At 44.0% G+C, this 18,139-nt stretch overlaps 1 protein-coding gene across 1 annotated transcript in view; it reads left to right on the forward strand.

The window, feature by feature from the left end:
• EXO1 (exonuclease 1) overlaps positions 1-18,139 on the forward strand; it is a 35,550-nt gene continuing 17,411 nt past the window's right edge. The window contains exons 1-9 of the mRNA XM_070401115.1: positions 1-355; positions 1,701-1,874; positions 3,666-3,785; positions 7,564-7,687; positions 9,711-9,848; positions 10,702-10,914; positions 12,913-13,100; positions 14,163-14,259; positions 16,068-16,293. Coding sequence (XP_070257216.1) covers positions 1,714-1,874; positions 3,666-3,785; positions 7,564-7,687; positions 9,711-9,848; positions 10,702-10,914; positions 12,913-13,100; positions 14,163-14,259; positions 16,068-16,293 — 1,267 coding nt within the window. The 5' untranslated portion in view covers positions 1-355; positions 1,701-1,713. The remainder of the gene's footprint in view (positions 356-1,700; positions 1,875-3,665; positions 3,786-7,563; positions 7,688-9,710; positions 9,849-10,701; positions 10,915-12,912; positions 13,101-14,162; positions 14,260-16,067; positions 16,294-18,139) is intronic.

The following is an 18,139-nucleotide window of genomic DNA, read 5'->3' on the forward strand; positions in this document are numbered from 1 at the left end:
GCTACGGCACCTCGGGCGCCCCAGGGCGTCTCCGGGAGTGACCGGTGGCCTATGGCGCGCCGCCACCGCCCCTGTGCCGAGGAGACAACATGCATCCGAGGGCATTTACCTAGTTCAGAAGAAACCACGTTTCACGCAATGTCCGCGGCGCCAGTTTCCCTCCCGGTGCAAGGAAGCTCTCTGTGAGGACGGTATCGGAGGGAGACTCATTGTGATTCGGGAACTGTGGCTGGAGGGCCAGCCGCACCCGGATGGCCTGCAGCGATTGCAGCTGAGCATCTGCGAGCTGCTGGCATTTGGGGACTGGCTGGACAAGCGCATCAGGCATCGGAGCTTTCAGCCCGGGATCCGCAGGGTGAGGCTGCCTTCTGGTCCTGCACCTGCTTCCTTCCCTTTCTCCCAAGCGCGGTGTTTGCGGGGAGAGATTCACGGTATGAAATGCCACGCACCTGCCCAGTGCCCACTGCTGCCTCCGCTCATCGTGGGGAGCTGGGAGGTGGCGCTTCTGGAAGGAACGGGGAACGGGGGCAGTTCTGCAATTTCTGTATAGAAAGGGCTCAGAGGGTGCCACCTGGGTGGAAGGGGTGGGAAGTTAAAGCGTTTGTCCTGAAGCATTTACTACACTTTTGAGTTGAAACGCCTGCTTTCCTACAAGCCTTTTTGAGTTTCCACTCCCGTGCTCATTTGCACGTGGCCTCTTATAATGCCTGTGTAGAGGGAGTGTGATGCTATAGCAAGAACAGGTTCATAGGTTTTAGCAATGCCTCTTTTTAAAATGTATTTATTGGTTTCAGAGAGGAAGGGAGAGGGAGAAAGGGAAACATCAATGATGAGAGAGAATCATTAATCAGCTGCTTCAGCTGCTCTGCACCAAATGGGCAGATGGAAGTGGATACTTAACTCTAATCCAGGGGTCAGGGACAGATCCTGGAACTGTGGCCGCCTCCACAACTTGTTGTTGCTGTTGTTTTTAATATTTTTATTGACTTCAGAGAGGAAGAGGGAGAAGACAGAGATAGAAACATCAATGATGAGAGAGAATTATTGATCCGCTGCCTCCTGCAGGCCTCCTGCTGGGGATCGAACCCTGGACCCTTCAGTCCTCAGGCCAACGCTCTAGCCACTGAACCAAACCAGCCAGGACTGCTGCTGTTTTTTTTAAAATATATTTTTATTGATTTGGGAGAGGGAGAGAGTGAAGCATCAATGATGAGAAAGAATCATTGATTGGCTGCCTCCTGCAAACACACACACACACACCACACTAAGGATTGAGCCTGCAACCCAGGCTTGTGCCCTAACCAGGAATCGAACCGTGACCACCTGGTTCATAGGTCCACCCTCAACCACTGAGCCATGCCGGCCGGGCAGCAATGCATTTTTAGAGAAGAGAGACTCATACCTCTTCAATACCTCCCATGTGTCTAGTACTGTGTTAAGGGCTTGGAGCACACATCATGATCCCATGTGGGAAAGCGCTTTGGAAAGAAAATTCTAGACGATGGAAATTGTTTGACAGGGAGGAGCCCAGTTAAAATATTTGAGAACATTGATTCTCAAATATCTGAATAGTAACAGGTCTTTATTCGTTTCCAGACTCTCTTTTTCTTGTTTTGTTTTTATTTTCCTAAAACGTTTGGGTAAATGTATATTTGCCTTTAAATGTTGCTGTTTTCCCCTTCTCCTTTCACGTCATGTAGTTCGCTTGGCACGATGGGGATACAAGGATTACTGCAGTTTATCAAAGACGCTTCGGAGCCCATCCACGTGAGGAAGTACAAGGGCCAGGCGGTGGCCGTGGATACGTACTGCTGGCTTCACAAAGGTGCTATTGCTTGTGCGGAAAAACTAGCCAAAGGCGAACCTACTGATAAGTAAGTTTGGACCTCGTGTTTCTAGTAGCTTGTTGCCAATGAAGAATGAGCCTTATTTTCTATTTTGAGTTAAAAGATCCCCCTTTTAAATGAAAGATGGGAGATGTAAATTAACGTTCATTTCCTATGAAGACACTTTAAAAAAAAAAATGCCTTATTTTTCATTCAGTGCCAGGTTTATCCAAAAGTGTGTTTTAGAACATTGCCTAGTCAGGAATGACTTCCTTCTGTGATAGAGACCTAGTTTTTACTTGGATTAAGCCAGACCATCAGCACACTGATGGACAAAACCCCAAAATCGTCTCCTATTATTTTTTGTCTGAGATAAACAGTTCTGAGAATCCATAGTGATTTCAGACGCCTACTTTCTCGGGTGCCGACAACACTGAGCCCAGTTACCGAAGCAAGGCGTCCGCTTCAAAGGAGCAAAGGGGGTGTGGCTCGCTTTCCCTTCACTTGGAGCCATCTTGACGTCCAGTTATAAACTCCGCGACCTCATTTGAGGCAGGACTGATGTCCTCTTTATTTTTTAGATAGAAACATTAGAAAAACAAGCACAATTTTTGGACAGATTTTCGGCAGGGATTTGGGCACTAATCATACATTTTCTTTTTTGTGCCCTAACTTATCTCCTAGAGCAGTGGTTCTCAACCTTCCTAATGCCTCGACCCTTTAATACAGTTCCTCCTGTTGTGGTGACTCCCAACCATAAAATTATTTTTGTTGCTACTTCACTGTAATTTTGCTACTGTTATGAATCGTAATGTAAACCTCTGATATGCAGGATGTATTTTCATTGTTACAAATTGAACATCATTAAAGCATAGTGATTCATCACAAAAACAATATGTAATTATATATGTGTTTTCTGATGGTCTTAGGCGACTCCTGTGAAAGGGTCGTTCGACCCCCAAAGGGGTCGCGACCTACAGGTTGAGAATCGCTGTCGTAGAGGAAAGGCTCACAGATCTTAGTATTACGTAAGCTCAATAGACAACAGGTGAAATGTGTTAATCCTGTTTGTTTCTTAGAGGGAAGGGGGGAAAGTCATTATTGCATGGTAATGTTTGGGGCTGTTAGGGTTAATTTGACCAGGCGGCCTGTAACTGTGGGATCTGAAGGAGCCTGGGCACACCTGCCACTCCCGCGCTGTGGTCATGTTTTAAAGCAGTTTCTTTTCCACCATTACATTTAAGCAGTTGCAGCTGTGCTTGAAGAATACAGGTTTTCCATTGCTTCTTAAGACCAATGAAGGGTCGTTGTCAGTAGTTTATAGTAAAAAGAGAAGCACAACGTAGTGAGTCTTTCATGAAGATGAATATGTTTTATTTAAATGATTGCTTTTTAAGATTATGCCTTCTTATTTCTATTTTGAGTTAAAAGATCCCTTTCTTAATTTTTTTAAATATATTTCTTTATTGATTTCAGAGAGGAAGAAAAGGGAGAGAGAGAGATAGAAACATCAATGATGAGAGAGAATCATCAATCGGCTGCCTTCTGCACACCCCCCACTGGGAATCGAGCCCACAACCCAGGCATGTGCCCTTGGCGGGAATCGAACCTGGGACCCTTCAGCCCAATGTTCTATCCACTGAGCCAAACCGGCTAGAGCAAAAGATCCCCTTTTTTAATGAAATGATGGGAGATGTAAATTAATGTTCATTTCCTATGAAGACATTTTCTTTAAAAAGAATAAAAACCTCTTTTCATAATTCATTTTATCAGGTTTTGAAAAGAGCAGAAGTATTACTTACAAGGTGCAAAACACTTAAATGCCTTTTCTTTTCATAGGTATGTAGGATTTTGCATGAAATTTGTAAATATGTTACTGTCTCATGGGATCAAGCCTATTCTTGTGTTTGATGGATGTACTTTGCCTTCTAAAAAGGAAGTGGAGAAGTCCAGAAGAGAGTAAGTTGAGCCTCTGTTTCATCTCTGACGTAATTGTATTGAGGTCTGATGCTATGGTTTGTAGAATACTAGTTGTGTTTTTTTTATCTATTTTTATTGATTTCAGAAAGGAAGGGAGAGAGATAGAAACATCAATGATGAGAGAATCATCGATCAGCTGCCTCCTGCACGCCCCACACTGAGGATGTGCCACCTGGGCATGTGCCCTGACTGGGAATCAAACCGTGACCTCCTGGCTCATAGGTCAATGCTCAACCACTGAGTACTTGGCCGGGCTAATACTAGTTTGGTTTGTTTGTTTGTTTTTTAAATATATTTTATTGATTTTTTACAGAGAGGAAGGGAGAGATACAGAGAGTTAGAAACATCGACCAGCTGCCTCCTGCACATCTCCTACTGGGGATGTGCCCGCAACCCAGGTACATGCCCTTGACCGGAATCGAACCTGGGACCTTTCAGTCCGCAGGCTGACACTCTATCCACTGAGCCAAACCGGTTTCGGCTAGTTTGGTTTTTTGTGTGGTTGTTTTTCTCAGCCGCACTGAGAGCTTATTTATTTCCAGGTGATGTCAATAAAGAACCCTTCCCACTCCCACCTGACGCGAGCCCCACGCAGGGGCCCCGGAGAGAGGCAGCCGAGTGTGGCCTGGGCAGGAGCTCGGGGCTCCCTGTGGGGTCAGCTGTCGGCTGTCGGCCAGGCCCGCTCGGCCTCTGCTCCTCCTGCGGGATGGAGCTGGATCTCCATCCCAGGGAGGCCTGAGGTTCTGTCCGCTGTGCTCCTGCAGGGCGGCTGGGGCCTGCTCCCCGCCCCCCGCCCCCGCCGCCCGGTAGAGCGGCAGGAGCCCGTCTGCATGTCCACCCACACGCAGTCGGGGCAGCCGCTCGCGCAGCAGTTTGTGGGGGGCTGCGGCCCAGATGCGGGGGCGCTGGTACGGGGCCTCGGAGGTGCCCCTCCCGGGCAGGGAGAACTGAGGATACCTGGTACCATGGGCACCTGCTTGGGAGCCCTCCTCCCTCGGTCCTTCCCGAACCCTCCTCGGCCTTCCCAGACCGGATCCGGGGGTACCCGTGCAGCGGTCCCAGCGGGGGAGGCGGCCTGGCCTCTAAGAAGGCAGGTGAGCCTGTGAGCCTCCAGGAAGCTGGTAAGGCCTGGCCGCCCGGCTCCGTGGGAATCTCGGCCTCGGCAGTGGCAGAAGGCACCGCAGCCTCTCGGCTCCCTCACCCCGTGTGACCTTAGACAAGTCACCTCACCTGTGGGCTCGGCTTCCATCCAGCACAGGCAGCTGAGGCCGCCGTCGTACCCAATGCCAGCTTTTTGTTACATATTTAATTTATTGAGGCTGTTTTATGGCCTAGGTCACAGTGGTCAGCAAACTCAGTCAACAGAGCCAAATATCAACACTACAACGATTGAAATTTCTTTTGAGAGCCAAATTTTTTAAACTTAAACTATGTAGGTAGGTACATTGTTATTAACTTAATTAGGATACTCCTAAGGCTTAGGAAGAGCCGCACTCAAGGGGCCAAAGAGCCGCATGTGGCTCGAGAGCCGCAGTTTGCCGACCGCGGGCATAGGACATGAACACATTTCCTTAAGTCTTCTGTGTGCTGGAAAGGATTCTGTGTTCTCTAATTATTGAGTGTAAATCGGGCTTATGATTGTAGGATTCAAATCTTCTATATCTTTACTGGCTCTTTGTTTTTCATGTGTGTCTTCTTAATCCATCAGTTTCTGAGAAAAGAATGTTAAAATTTCACTGTGATAGTGAATTTCTTAATTATTAGTGGTGTCCATTTTTAAAATGGAATTTATTGGGGTGACACTGGTTAACACAATTATTTGGGTTTCAGGGGTGCCGTTCTATAATACATCGGTCTGTATGTTGTGTTGTGTATTCACCACCCCAAGTCAGTCCTCCTTCCATCTATCCATTTTGTAAAATTGTTTTACTGATTTTGAGAGAGAGAGACTGCTGTGAGAGCGAAGCATCGATAGGCTGCCTCCTGCACACCCACTGCTGGGGACCCAGCCCACAACCCGGGGCATGTATGTGTGTGTGTGCATTTACTTGATGAAAAAACCTCACTAGTTCAGACTGATAATTCCCTCTCAAATTCAGGGCACAGGCTCTTACTGAACTTCTGTGCTTCATCCGCATCTCCTTCCTTCCATACTGAGAATCCTTGTTCTAAGGGTACAGGGGATGATAAAGTTAGAGCATCTTACAATTACAGTCGTCCCCCCTATTCAGTGGGTACACATGCAAGACCCCCAGTGGGTGCCTGAAACCCCGATAGAACCAAGCCCTATCATACTGTGTTTTCCTGTACATACAGACATATGACCAAGTTTAACTTGTAAATTAGGCACAGTGATTAACAACAATAACTTAATAAAATACAACAACCATAATAACCTATAATAAAAGTTATGTAAATGTGATCTGTCTCTTCTCCCTCAAAATATCTTATATTCTACTCACCCTTGTTCTTCTTATTTTCTTTCTTTTAATATATATTGATTTCAAAGATGAAGGGAGAGGGAGAGAGAGATAGAAACATCAATGTTGAGAGAGAAAATCATGGATCAGTTGCCTCCTGCACAACCCTCACTGGGGACCAAGCCAGCAACCTGAGCATGTGCCCTGGACTGAAATTGAACCCAGGACCCTTCAGTTCACAGGCCGATGCTCTACCCTCTGAGCCACACCGGCCAGGGCCTCACCCTTCTTGTGATGTAGATGATACGATGCCTATGGGATGAGATGGAGTGAAGTTGAAATGGCACAAGATTTCATCCTGCTGCTGAGAATGGCACACAATTTAAAACTTACTAATTTTGTTTATTTCTGGAATTTTCCATTTAATATTTCCAGTCTTCACTTGACTCTGGGTAACAAACCATGGAAAGCAAAACGGGGGATTTACTCAACAGGACCAATACTCCCACCACCAGTGTGATTATTGAAAGCAGTTAAAGTTTATTTTTCTTTCCCACACACTCTCTCCAGTGTAGAGCCACTCCTGTCAGAGCATGTCGCTGTGGCTCTCTGCTTACCCCTTACTGAGTTTTGATTCTACAGTTTACTATGTGGTCATCACCAGCCCTATGTCCCTGCCTCTCATCATGTTATTTTGGCTTTTCTGAAGTTTGTTCTCTAATAGATTTCACAGAGAAGCTCACAGAAGCAGCGTTCCTCAGCTTCCTTGTGTGCTGGTATAGTTCCACCCTTTACGCGTGGAAGTGGGTTTGATGGTGTGAAAGCCTTGACTTGCGTTTTCTTAAGCGTCTTGGTTCACCTTCTTCTGACAGAGGCGTTGCTGTGGCAGAGCCCGCTGAGCTGGCTGTGAGTGTGCCCTAGAAGGCGCTTGATCTTTGCCTTAGGAGCCCAGGGCCTGTGGGCTAATGCTCTCAGGGACCAGGGGTGCACTTTCAAATGAGCCAGACTTTTTTCTATTCAAGGGAAATGCCTCGCGTTCGAGTTGTATCATAGTTTCTTTTTTTTTTTTTTTTTTTTAAATATATTTTATTGATTTTTTTACAGAGAGGAAAGGAGAGAGATAAAGAGTCAGAAACATCGATGAGAGAGAAACACCGATCAGCTGCCTCCTGCACACCTCCTACTGGGGATGTGCCCGCAGCCCAGGTACATGCCCTTGACCGGAATCGAACCTGGGACCTTTCAGTCCGCAGGCAGACGCTCTATCCACTGAGCCAAACCGGTTTCGGCGTATCATAGTTTCTTGATCCAGCTCTGGGTTTTCTTATTCCTTGCAGGCGACGACAAGCCAACCTCCTTAAGGGCAAGCAGCTTCTTCGCGAGGGGAAGGTCTCGGAGGCCAGAGAATGCTTCACCCGCTGCGTCAACATCACACATGGGATGGCCCACAACGTCATTAAAGTAAGCCAACAAGGAATAACGCGCCCTCGCCGGTGTGGCTCCGTGGAGAGGGCCTGCGGACCGAAGGATCCCGGGTTTGATTCCTTCCGAGGGCACATACCTCGGTTGCAGGCTCCTCCCCAGCCCGGGCCCTGGTCGGGGCTCGTGCAGGAGGCAATCAATCGATGTGTTTCTCTCACATCGATGTTTCTCTCTGTCTTTCCCTCTCTCTTCTGCTCTCCCTAAAAACCAATGGAAAAATATCCTCGGGTGAGGATTAAAAAAAAGAAATGATGCCTAAGTAACAAATAGTGACGTTCATGAAAGCTGGTTGTAAGTTGTTTATTGATGGGAGAGCAAGGAAATGGAGGGAGGGGAATTACTGTAGGCCTGACCTTCTGGAGAGGGCTAATGTCAGCAAGAAGGGAACAGTTTGCTTAGATAGAATTCAGCATTTCCAAGGGAGAAAGCCCGAGGAATGAGCTGAGCTCTCCCTTTTTAAATAAGACCCCTAGGTCAGTGATGGCGAACCTTTTGAGCTCGGCGTGTTAGCATTTTGAAAAACCCTAACTTAACTCTGGTGCCGTGTCACATATAGAAATTTTTTGATATTTGCAACCATAGTAAAAGATTTATATTTTTGATATTTATTTTATATATTTAAATGCCATTTAACACAGAAAAATCAACCAAAAAAATGAGTTCTTGTGTTACCTCTGACACGCGTGTCATAGGTTCGCCATCACTGCCCTAGATGACCTCCACCAGCATGTCCCGGAGATGGAGGGATGCACTGCTGGGGGCTCAGTCCCACCCCCACTGGCATCGAGTCTTCAACACCTACTGACACTTCGCTCCTGGATGCCTGTCCGAGACCCTGAACCAGCCTCGCTGACTCGGGAACTCTGCAGACTTCCAGGCTACCTCATCTGCTCTGCTTAGACGGGTCTTTTATCACCAAATATTAGTGTCCACGTGCCCACAGTCCCAGCCCTCCCTCCCCCTTTTCAGGCCTGTGTTCAAACTGCTCGAAAACAACTGGGATTATAACTATGGTGATTAGATTCTATAGTTCTTCAATGTCAGGTAGACTCTTGTCTGACAAGAGAGCCTGTTGTTTTCATGGGGAAAATAGATTCAGAGCTCTAAACATGTCAGATACTTTTGGAGCATTCTTTTTTAATATATTTTTATTGATTTCAGAGAGGAAGAAAGAGGGAGAGAGAGAGAAACATCAATGATGAGAGAGAATCATGGATCTGCTGCCTCCTGCACGTCCCCTACTGGGGATCGAGCCTGCAACCTGGGCATGTGCCCTTGAGGGGAATTGAACCCAGACCCTTCAGTCTGCAGGTGGAGAATAGCCATTCTTCAGATGGAAACTTGTCTTTTGTGACTTACAGTTACTGGCCCCCTCCCCGTGTAAAGCAGTGTTTCTTTTCTCCAAATTTATAAGTTGATTTAAAAAAAAGACTCAGTGGCTATCTGATCAGTTCATTATACACTAGGACTAAAAGCAGAAAAAGCATACTTGAAAGGATATGATTTTTATATGTATACTCGAGGCTCGATGAAATTCGTGCAAGGGTAGGCCTTCCTTCTCCCGGCTGCCAGCACTGGCTTCCCTCTGGCACCCAGGGCCCGGGCTTCCCTCGCAGCCCCAGCTTCATCCGGAAGGACGTCTGGTCTAATTATGCTTTTATTATAGACATTTTTATTGATTTCAGAGAGGAAGGGAGAGGGAGAGAGACAGAAACATCAAAGATGAGAGAGAATCACTGATTGGCTGCTGCCTGCACGCCCCCTACTGTGGGTTGAGTTTGTGACCCGGGCCTGTGCCCTTGACCGGAATTGAACCTGAGACCCTTCAGTCTGCAGGCCCACACTCTATCCACTGAGCCAAACCGGCTCCAGCAAGGATATGGTTTTTGAAAATAGTATCAGCATGTGCGCGGTGAAGCTGGTGATAAAATGGATTTGAAACAGGGAGTTGTTCAGTTCTTTCCAGACGCTGTTCTGCACATTGACCGCCCCTCTTCCACAGGCTGCTCGGGCTCAGGGGGTCGACTGTCTCGTGGCGCCGTACGAAGCAGACGCACAGCTGGCCTATCTGAACAAAGCTGGTATCGTACAGGCCATCGTCACGGAGGACTCTGATCTCCTCGCTTTCGGCTGTAAAAAGGTGCTAAAATAGTGTGAACCAAGGAATTAAAGTTTCTCCTCTGCAGTAATATTTCATTTAATACCTGAAGTTACTTACAGTGTTCATAGTTATATTATTTAAAATGAAAAGACGGGTTTTGCTGCTTGACACTTGTATAATCTGGGTGCTTTTTCAGAGTAAACAGGGTTAGAGCATTTTGTTTTGAACAAATTTTTTAGTAGAATATAGACTTAGTCTTATTTTTTAATAATTATTTGCTTTATATTTTTCAATTAGATTAGGTAAACTTTTTTATAACGGGATTGTGTATAAACTGTTGAATGGAAATTTTTATGATATATTAAGTAGGAAAGTTAAGATACAGAAATATAGGATGATCTCATTTTTGTTATTCTTATCTATACATAGATGACTAGAAGGATCTATGTCAAAAGGATTACGCTGGGTAACAGCAACAGATGAGAGATTTAGGGCAACTTCTATTTTATTCCTTCAGAATTTCTGTTTTCCAAGTTTTCTATAGTGAACATGTCTTACTTTAAAAATAAGAAAACAGTTTACTTTTTAAAAAGTAACAGTGGCAGGTAAGGGTGGAGTGCTTTCTGTATGAATTGCTATTTGATCACCATGACAACCTGTAATGTCAGTAGGAAGTCAAGGTGTGGAAAGGGTATTCCTTGCGTCAGAGTCAGCCCCTGCTTCCCCTTGATTTGTCTACAGATTTGACAGTAGTTACCTGGCCGACCTGTCTCGGCTCTCTCGTTGCCCTGATGAAGAACAAGAAAGATTTCTTAGAAATATTGCAGTGAATTGAATAATAAAAAATAAAAATGGCCCTTATAGGTATTAACAATTTCCTTTCCTCTTAAAGGTGATTTTAAAAATGGACCAGTTTGGAAATGGACTGGAAATTGACCAGGCTCGGCTGGGCAGGTGCAGACAGCTCGGGGATGTGTTCACAGAGGAGAAGTTTCGGTACATGTGCATTCTTTCAGGCTGTGACTATCTCTCCTCACTGCGAGGGATTGGGTTAGCAAAGGCCTGCAAAGTGCTGAGGCTAGCCAATAACCCCGACATTGTAAAGGTACGAGGACTCACCAAGGGTCATACTCGACTTCTGAAGCGTTTCTTCAATAATAGATAAAACACTAAGAATATGGACTTTAAATATTATACTACGTTAATAGCCAATAATGTGTCACTGAAATAAAATGACTAAGACACTAGAACTTTGCTTTTGGCAACTATAATGAACCATGTTTTCAACAATTGACAAACTAGTGGTTTGTAAAATGAGTAATATAAAGAGACTTAAGGGCTATTTAAAATATTCTAGGGTAGGAATAATGTTAAAACGTACCATCTTTTGTAAAAAGAATTTTTTTTAAATATATTTTTATTGATTTCAGAGAGGAAGGGAGAGAGAGATAGAAACATCAATGATGAGAGAGAATCGTTGATTGGCTGCCTCCTACACGCCCCCCACACTGGGGATCAAGCCTGCAACCCAGGCATGTGACCTTGACTGGAATCAGACCCAGAGATCCTTCAGTCCACAGGCTGGTGCTCTATCCACTAAGCCAAATCGGCTAGGGCAAAACGTGTACCATCTTATTTACTTACTTCAGAGAGGAAGGGAGAGGGAGAAAGACAGAAACATCTATGATGAGAGAGAATCATTGATTGGCTGCCTCCTGCATGGCCCCTACTGGGGATTGAGCCCACAACCTGGGCATGTGCCTTGACTGGAATTTAACCTGAGACCCTTCAGTCCCTAGGCTGACTATCTACTGAGCCAAACTGGCTTGGGTCCCTTTATACTCCTAAAAGCTTTTGGTGGTGGTAGTTTGGTTTATATAGGTTATAGCTACTGACACTTACCAAATCAGAAATTAAAACAAAAGTTGAAATTATGTATTACTTTACTTAAAATTAATAAGTTCATTACATATTAACATAGCTGGTACATTTTTATGAAAAGTAGCCATGTCTTGTAAAACAAAGGAAAATGATGAGAAGAATTGCACGTTTATGTACGTGAATCTCTGTGATGTGGCTTAACGGGAGGCAGCGGGCTCTCATCTCTTCCTCCCGCGATCTCATGTGCTATCCCAGGTGTCAGGGAGCCTCTGGGAAACCCTGCCTGTCATTCCTCACATCACATCTCTGCTCGCATCACTGCTCTGGGATTCCTCTGCTGTCTTGGCCCTTCCCCCTGCTGGGTAGTTCTCCAAAGCCCTAGGGTAGCAGAGCAGAGTCCCCTTTTATTTCCAGGGGTCGGCGTGCGTCCTCAGGGCTGAGGCTAGTGTAGTCTCATGGTGTCTGGGGTGGGAGACGGTGGGAGAGCTGGGAATGGAGGGTCAGGCCCTGGCCTCCTGGATCCCTTCAGTTCTCTGGGTTTTCCCTTCTCCATCTGTGAGTTTGATAGCAAATATTTAAAACCACGTCAAGCCCTAACCGGTTTGGCTCAGTGGATAGAGCGTCGGCCTGCGGACTGAAGGGTCTCAGGTTCGATTCCAGTCAAGGGCATGTATTGTGGTTGCGGGCGCATCCCCAGTAGGGGGTGTGCAGGAGGCAGCTGATCGATGTTTCTAGCTCTATCCCTCTCCCTTCTCTGTAAAAAATCAATAAAATATATATTTTTTTTTTAAAAAACCACGTCAATCTTTAATCATTCATGACTGTTAGTAGGGGTTAGAATGCCAATTTTTCTTTCAATATGTGACCTAAGAATACTTGGGGGTTTTTAATTCTCGAGTCGTGTATGTTTTGGTTTTTTGCCTTCTGAATAAAAGGGACTTTGAGTGTGAAGAATATGTACTTAGGAATGTAAACTTGATGTGTAACTGAATTTCTCATTATTTGGATTAATAGTAGAAAATGCAAAGAAAATACTGTTATAGAAACACAGCATTTTAAGTGATCTGACATGGTTGTGTTTGCTGGTAGAGGTTTTTAATGTAGATAAAAGCAACTGGTTTTTCTATTTCTCCTCATCCTCTCATGTAAGCAGGTGGGTCTTGGGGCTGATACGTTCTGTGTTCTTGCAGATAACGCGTAAATATTTTTGCATCATTGTTAGGTTATCAAGAAACTTGGACATTACCTCAAGATGAACATAACAGTGCCAGAGGACTACATCAAAGGCTTTATTCGGGCCAACAACACCTTCCTTTACCAGCTCGTGTTCGACCCCATCAGAAGGAAGCTCGTCCCTCTGAATGACTACGGGGATGACATCGACCCTGCAGCGCTGGGCTATGCCGGGCGGTATCCTTTCTGAACCACGTGGTAGGATTTTTCAGTCCCTCCGTGTGTCCATGGTGGCATTTCTAGCGAGACATTCAGTGAAAAGCTTACAGACTGTTTCTTGCTTTATTTTCTATAATGAAATCTGTGTTTTGTTCATTTTAATTAGCATGCTGGTGAAAATTTCGAGCGACTTCTTGTTTATAAATCTGAGGCTCATTCGCTATAGCTTGTTAATTACTTAGTTTGACTTGATAGGAACATATTCCAAAGGTGACACAACTCCTTTCTGCAGCATTAGGAATGCTGCCTGATCTGTGAATCCTCCAATGAAGCCAAATAGATCTTTAAAAAACAACAAAAACAAGGTGACACTTAAGAGAAACACTTGTGGCCAGCAAGCTGGATGTATTGGGAGAGGCGTTGTGGGTGTGCGAGGACTCCCGATGACGGTGCCCTTCCCACACCCACTGGCCATTCACTGGGCAGTGCCGAGCCCGAGCCACTCAGCTGGCAGCCAGGACTCTTCTCCAGAGGGAATAAGCGATGCCTCGGGGCTTTGCTCCAGGACACAGCCCGCTCCTGCAGTGACAAGTAGAGATGCGTCAATGTGCTTGTGGTTCAGGAGTGCTGAGTGTGGAAGTCAGCATCCACTGACGTTATAAACCTAAGGATTTTCTGTGACAATGGAATACACCTTCCTTTTCTTTTCTTTTCTTTTCTTTTCTTTCTTCCTTCTCTTTCTCTCTCTTTCTTCTCTCTTCTTTCTCTTTCTTTCTCTTTCTTTTTTTTCTTTCTTTGTTTCTTGATTTCTTTCTATTTATATTTTTATTGATTTTAGAAAGGAAGGGGGAGAAATAGAGAAATATCCATGATGAGAGAGAGAATCATTGATTGGCTGCCTCCTGCACACCCCCCACCGGGAATCAAATCCACAACCCAGGCATATGCCGTGACCTCCTGGTTCATAGGTCGACGCTCAACCACTGGGCCACGCTGGCCAGGCCCACTTTTCTTTCTTAATATAGTGGGTTTTGTTCCATTGTTAATAAAAAACATTTTTCCTTAATCTTACCAATCTAGGTATATTGATGATTCGATAGCTCTTCAAATAGCACTTGGAAATAAAGATATAAATACTTTTGAACAGATTGATGACTACAGTCCAGACACTGCTACGGTAACCTAATGGCTTCTTTCTAAATGCACATTCAGTTATGTCTCAGAACTGTGACTGAAGGCAGATCTTCGTTTAGTGAACATCTTTTAAGCATTTTTATAGCCAGGCACTGTGCAGAGTATAGATCAGAAACAGCTTGGTGCTAAAGAAATTATGTCTCTTAGAACATAGGCATATCGGGTAATTTCCTTACATTTAAAAACCTTTAGACTTGAACATTCCATTTGAATATACCAGTGGTTCCCAAACTTATTTGGCCTACCACCCCCTTTCCAGAAAAAATACTACTCAGCGCCCCCTGGAAATTAATTTTTTTTAAATTTTAATAGCAATTAAACAGAAAGATATATGTATTAATGTTTCTACCTTTTTCGTAAAATATAGTAAAGAAAGGTGTAAATTAGAAACATTGAAGTTTGAAATTATGAAACTATTTATTGAACTCAGAATAGAAAGGTAATACAAAAAAAGCTAAAACAAATGCACCTGTGACCATCACCGCCCCCCTAGATTGCTGCAGCGCCCACCAGGGGGCGGTAGCGCCCACTTTGGGAATCACTGGACTATACCAAGCATTTGATGCCTTTTTTCTCCTCTCACCCTGTTCACCCTGTCATGTTGCTGAAGACCCAAATCTAGAAACACTACCCTTGCAAGTACAACTTGGTTTCCACTGATTCACAATTTAGCAAATGTTTAATTAATGAGCACCCCCGCTGTGTTCTGTAGCCCTTTCCTGGTTTCTTCTACTTCTCCCCCAATTCTATTATCCCTTATGGTCCACTCTCCCACCATTCTCTCTTTTCTGTTCATATTTTCATTCAGACTCTGTTCTCATTTCATATTAACTCTAACCCAATCTCTAGTGTGTGTACCAGCCACATAATCTCTACTTAAATGACTTCCTGTAACCTGAAATCTATCCACAAAAACAAACTCTTCATCTTCATCAGCTTTCTCTAATAACATTTCTCTTTTTTTTTTTTTCTTTTTAGCACTTACTGCTATGTAATCTGTGTCTGGTTTATGTTCTGATGCTTCTCAAAATAGTGTAATCTTCATAAAGGCAGGGTTTTATGAGCTTTCATTGCTAAATCCTTACAAGGAAGGGTTATATTTTGTTTTCTTTGTACTCCAGAACATCAGCTAGCCTAACCATATTTTATGTGCTTAGTAAATGCTTAGTAAAGGACTGAATTATTAAATGAGAGTGAGCAAGGGTAAAAGGCCTGGATTGGGACTGGAAACTACGAGAAAGAAGACACTTATTAGCCAGCAAGACAGCTAAAGGAAGCAAAAGGACTTGGCAGTCAAAGCAGGCCAGCTTGTTCCCAAGTGTTCTGGTCTGAGAATGAGAGATCCTGTAACTGACATTCATTCATTCAACAAATCACCATGGTAAATACACCAGTCCTGACTGCAATAAGCCCTTTCTCAGAGAAAGTGTTATGTAAGTCTCAGTGTAGACCGAAGGAGCTATTTCTTCATCTCATCCACAGAGGTCCCTTTGAATCGAACCCGGGACCCTTCAGTCCACAGACCAATGCTCTACCCACTGAGCCAAACCAGCTAGGGCTATTTTTTCTTAGGATGAGCTAATACGGTCACTTGCCTCTCGTTAGAATAGGTACAAACCTAAGCATACAAGGTACATGTAACAGAAAGTGTAGGACATGTCATTAGAGGACAGATAATTCATTAAAAAGCTGTTCTTTTTAAGGATAATTATTTGCTTATAATTTATGTTGCTACAGAGGGAAATAATTGACTATTTTTTTCAAGAAACCTTTTTGCTTTTACTGTTTTAGCCTGCCCTGCCGAGAAGTCGTAGTTGGGATGACAGTACATCTCAAAAGCCGTCTAGTGTTCATAGCATTTGGCATAGGAACTACTGCCCTAGACCTGAGCTGGCCCCTGTTCCAGGTGCGACAAGACTGAAGGAGAACCCAAGCACTGCGGGCAGGGAACAGGTGGTCAGCACCAAAGGGCTGAACCTGCCAAGGAAGCTGTCCATTGTGAAACGGCCAAGAAGCGGTATGTATTTCGTTTTTGTGAAATGCTAGTTAGTAGTGGTCATGTTTGCTAAACCCAGGGTCACTAAGATTTCTCCTGTTTCTTTTAGGAGTTTTATAGTTTTAACTCATATGTAGGCCTGTGATCCATTGTTAATTGATTTTCTTATGTGATATGAGGTAAGGATCAAGGCTGCGTTTTTGCCGGTTCAGTCGTCCCAGGGCCATTTGTTAAAAAGATGATCCTTCCCGACTGAATTGCCTGGCACAGTTGGTGGCAATCAGTTGGCGTGTGTGTGAGTCTCTCTGAAGTGTTAGTATGAAGCATTGCTCTCTCTCCCTATCTTTATGCCGGACACACTGTCTTGATCACTGTAACTTTACAGTCAGTTTCAAAATCAAGTAGTATAGTCCCTTAGTTCTTCTTTTGAAAAGTTTTGGCTAACTCTGTATTTTGCACATTTTCATTTAAATCTTAGAATAAACTGTTAGTCTGTTGTTTTTTGTTTAATTTTTTAAATTGATTTCAGAGAGGAAGGGAGAAGGAGAGAGAGATGGAAACATCAATGATGAGAAAGAATCATCGGTTGGCTGCCTCCTGCAAGCCCCCTACTGTGTATCAAGCCCACAACCTGGGTATGTGCCCTTGACTGGAATCGAACCCTGGACCCTTAGGTCTGCAGGCTGATGCTCTATCCACTGAGCCAAACCAGCTAGGGATGTTGTTGTTTTTAAGAAGCTTGCTGTGATGTTGATTGGGAATTAGTTTAACCCAGCCGTGGGCAAACTACGGCCCTCGGGCCGGATCCGGCCCGTTTGAAATGAATAAAACTAAAAAAAGAAAAGACCGTACCCTTTTATGTAATGATGTTTACTTTGAATTTATATTAGTTCACACAAACACTCCATCCATGCTTTTGTTCCGGCCCTCCGGTCCAGTTTAAGAACCCATTGTGGCCCTCGAGTCAAAAAGTTTGCCCACCCCTGGTTTAACCTATAGTTCAATTTGGGGAGAATTGACATCTGAATATTGAATTTTCTGATCCATTTATTTAAGTCTTCAGCAGTGCTTTATAGTTTTCACTACCCAGGGGTTGTACATCCGTTATAAAATTGATCCCCATATTTCAGATTTGTTATGCTATTGTAAATTATACTTTAATTTCGATTTCTAGTTGGTCATTCTAGTATATAGAAAGATAAATGGTTTTTGTAATTTGCAACCTTGCTGAATTCACTTTGGTAGACTCTCGGATTTTCCATATAAACAATCAGATTACCTATAAGTAAAGACAGTCTTGCTTCTCCTTTTCCAGTCTGGATGCCTTTTTTTTCTTTTTCTTGCCTGCTGGAACCCCCAGTACAATATTGAACAGAAGTGCTGAGAATGGAAAACTAGGTATTGGGAAAAGTTTTTGTTCTTTGTTTTTCACCATAGAACATGTTAAGAAGTAGAAAGAATAACTATGATCTATTTCTTCTTTCCCTCAAGCATCTACATGAATGAATAAAAGACTAACCACAAAAACTAAGCAAACACCTTTGCAAACTTATAGTTCATGCTTTTACTTTTTATTATTTTTTAAAATATATTTTTATTGATTTCAGAGAGGAAGGGAGAGGCAGAGAGAGAGAAACATCAATGATGAGAGAGAATCATTGATCTGTTGCCTCCTAGACTCCCCCTACTGGGGATCGAGCCTGCAACCCAGGCATGTGCCCTTGACTGGAATCGAACCCAGGACCTTTCAGTCTTCAGGCCAACGCCCTATCCACTGAGCCAAACCAGCAAAGGCTAATTTTTAAATTTAGGTATAGTTTATACATGTTTGGTCAAAATGTCCAAATTCCTTATGAACATAAATATT

Source organism: Myotis yumanensis, unplaced genomic scaffold (assembly GCF_028538775.1).
Source record: "Myotis yumanensis isolate MYYU_CA2020_CCGP unplaced genomic scaffold, mMyoYum1.0.hap1 SCAF_22, whole genome shotgun sequence".
Lineage (NCBI taxonomy): Eukaryota > Metazoa > Chordata > Mammalia > Chiroptera > Vespertilionidae > Myotis > Myotis yumanensis.